Consider the following 3,295-nt stretch of genomic DNA (forward strand, 5'->3'; position numbering starts at 1 on the left):
AAAAAATCTACTGTGTTTCTGATCTATTTTTTCATCTACGCAACTTTAGCCTCTGTCATGGATAGCTCTCTCCCAAGAATTGCATTGACTATGGTTTCTGGGAAGAAAAAGATCTTGCTCCTGAAAAAAGATTGTGACAACCCTGTTGTAAGATTTTAGTTTGTGCAGAACAAAAAACCTTGATTTATTTTCTATTTAGTATAGTGATAGTTGTTGACAATCATTAGTTATTTGCCAATATGTTTTTTATGCGGCATTTCAGAACTCTCCATTCCAAGCGGAACAGCAGATGAAAGCTAATTTTTCTGGAAGCTCATCGACTTCAAGACAGAATCAGAAGATAGATGTTGGTGGGAGGTTAATCAAGGGAATACTTCAGAGAAGTGAGACGGCCTAGCCAGACTTCATCTTTTGTACAGTCTGAGCAAAGAGTGGAACCCACAAAACACGAGAGAAGAAAAAACAAAACACGAAATTAACATATTCAGATCTTCTCTCTTGCATGTCTAACATCTGGCGCCGACGAAACTCAACACCCACGGCAGACGAAGCTGATGCAAGTAAACCTCTCATCAATCATGCTTAAAATCAATCTACGCTTTTCAATCTCACAAACTAAGAAACAATTTTACCTACATGAATCGGGAAATTAGTGCCCACATTCCCGACATAGAGAAAAAAAAGAGTTGAAGTCCTAACTGTTTTTTCAGTATTAGACTAAACCACAGATTCAAGGCCCAGTTATTTTTGAAACCCTAACATTTTAAATCTAAATTTATTATTTTTTTTCATGCACTATTTGATTTATATACAAACAACTACCTAAGTAAACACTAACAAGTTCTATCACCCTCAACTTTGAACATATAAGATATAAAAATATCAACATATGACTTCGTCGTTCATTCTTATATCAAACTCATCAACCCATGTAATATCCAAAGTCCCATCAATCACATTATAGACAAAAAAACAATAAAATCCCGTAAACAAAACTATACAATACATCTATAATGTAGCCGACTCCGCGCTTGCGCGGGGACTATGCACCTAGTTAATATAATGGAAACGTGAATCTTTTATGGTTACGTATGTTTTACTATGCAAACATGAAGTTGTGCAGTTTGGTGAGTTGATTACGAAAGTTTACGTCAACCCTTTTCTAAAAATATTAAATCTGAGAAACTGTTCTATTCTTGCTGAAAAAAATAACCAAAAACAGGAAAAATGGAAAGTATTGTAAAGTCAAAAAATAGAGAGAGCATATTAATTTGTGGAAACAGCGACCAGTTTACTGATTCTGCTAAAGCGTAGTCAATTCTTACATACGTAGTTTTTATTTAAAACAAAAAAATCTCAGAAGCTAAAGAGGTTTTGAAATTTAAAACACCACCAAAAGGGATAGTCTCAATCGCACATATTATGTATTAATTAGAAAGCTTATGGATCATTTTCTTTCCAGTCTTTGCGCTCTCATCTTCGATTTCTCCACATTGCTCTCGGAGCTGCAGCTGCAAACATCACAACATCGATTATACAATAGGAAATTCAGAATCATACACCAGACCAAACTCCTAAGGGTTCGAGAATGTTTTTCTGACGCTTTCGAGCACATTAAGTATGTTAACTTGTTGTGCTTACTCACAAAAGGAAGCAAGTGATCATCATCAAGCAGCTTCCAGCCCACTAATCTCATCTTATCCCAGTTCTATTTGATCTCAAAAATAATATTCAGAAAGGTGCTGCAGATTTGAGTTGTATTTTGGGAACCAAGTGAAAAAAAACTTACCTAATCCAATGGCATCACAGCCTTTCATTATCTTCTTCTTGCAGACATCAGAAAACATCCTGTAGATTAGAATAATCAAATCCTAGATAGTATCTTTGTAATGCATGCTACATTTTTATTTCAAGCGCATAAAAGCCTCTAAGAAGTTTTCAAAAATAAGAAATAAAACTTACTCCCATGGAACATCTCCGACAAGCATCCAATCTCCATCCTTGTCTTCATAAGTGAGCACAGAGTCTTTTCCATTCAGAAGATCCTTGAGTTTGGTCTCACAGAGTTTATCCTTCCTTGTAGCTTTGTTAGATCCACATTGACCTAAACACCAAATAATCCATTGCACTCATCGATCTACCATGAGATTTCTAACAAAGCATCATTATAGAAATCACAGAAACATCTCACCAAGAGTAAAAGTGGTGAACATTTTCTCCAAGGCTGTAGAAAGCTCCATGTAGTTAGTGTAGCTCTTCAGGTCAACTTTCCTTAGATAAGGAGCACCATCCATGCTGACTTTCACAAAGAAGGCCGCAGAACCTGGCTACCCATCAACTTCATCAATGTTGTTACACGTGGTCGCCAATGTGTTCTTCCTGAAAGATCTCACTGGAGGCCAACCAAGATCTATGCCCTGAAGAGAAACATAAAAATTCAAAATTTACCCTTCAGCTGATGAAAGAAATAAAAATATAAAAAGTCCTATATTACTTGGCTGCATGTGGGCTAGAGCTATTGTTTGTAGTGCTCCCCTGTCCCTTGGGGGCGTTCCGTGGCACATCCTTCTTCATTACATATTGGTTAGCTACCCCTTCAGGAAACATCCAGTTTTTCTCAGTATAAACTGAACTTTTGTTCCCCGAGGCAATGTTCTTCAGAGACGAAGAGGGGCTAATCTCATCTTTCAAAGGAACCAAAGGCAAGAAGGGCCTCTCATCGAGCTTTGCATAGCTCAGTAAGTGGAGATCCGTGTCTCTAACAGGAGATCGTGATCCAGGAAGGCCAAGTGTCAGATCCGTAGCCTTGAGCCTAATAACAGCTTTGTCATCTTCAGCAAGGCCCGAGAGAGTTGAGCTTCCAACAGAATAAGAAGAACAATCAGAGTTCCCAAAATAGTTATGCTTCTTGAGTCCTCCTCCTGTTGTGGGTGAAGAACTTGCCACAGAGACATTGCTCTGCAGCTCTTCCTCCGGTGACGTTTTTGATTCGTCGTACTCTCAGCCCGCTCATATTTATAGATTTGGGATGAAGGAAACAGAGGCGTCGACATGGAAACTCGATCCAATGGAATTAAAAATTATGGCAGAATTAAAAAAATACATTGAACCATAGGGAAGGTGAAGAGGTAACGAATTGGAGGCGAAGAGATGTATCGAAAGAGGGATTAGGCGTTTCGTGATAGATGTTTTTAGAAAGCTTATGATTCAGAAGCTTAAATTGATGAATTACAGGGGATAGAGCATACCTTTTTATAGTCAAAAATTCTGAGATAAGAATTAAAGGGGATGCATT

At 37.8% G+C, this 3,295-nt stretch overlaps 1 protein-coding gene across 1 annotated transcript; it reads right to left on the minus strand.

Annotated features, from left to right (window-relative positions):
* Positions 1-2,327: 2,327 nt before the first annotated feature.
* Positions 2,328-3,013, minus strand: LOC106337150 (auxin-responsive protein IAA9-like). The gene is made up of 3 exons (XM_013776209.1): positions 2,940-3,013; positions 2,578-2,857; positions 2,328-2,417 (listed from the first exon to the last, which is right to left on the minus strand). Exons 1-3 carry the CDS (start codon positions 3,011-3,013, stop codon positions 2,328-2,330), a joined length of 444 nt encoding a protein of 147 aa, XP_013631663.1.
* Between the last annotated feature and the right edge of the window lie 282 nt (positions 3,014-3,295).

This window comes from Brassica oleracea, chromosome C1, assembly GCF_000695525.1.
Source record: "Brassica oleracea var. oleracea cultivar TO1000 chromosome C1, BOL, whole genome shotgun sequence".
Taxonomy (NCBI): Eukaryota; Viridiplantae; Streptophyta; class Magnoliopsida; order Brassicales; family Brassicaceae; genus Brassica; species Brassica oleracea.

Bases quoted from the DNA above. Each gene is read 5' to 3' on its own strand.
- LOC106337150 (XM_013776209.1), bottom strand. From the start codon at position 3,013: ATGAGCGGGCTGAGAGTACGACGAATCAAAAACGTCACCGGAGGAAGA. The intron at 2,858-2,939 runs GTTCTTCACCCA...TTCTGTTGGAAG, and splicing joins GAGCAATGTCTCTGTGGCAA to CTCAACTCTCTCGGGCCTTG. The intron at 2,418-2,577 runs GTAATGAAGAAG...GTTTCTCTTCAG, and splicing joins AAGGGGTAGCTAACCAATAT to GGCATAGATCTTGGTTGGCC.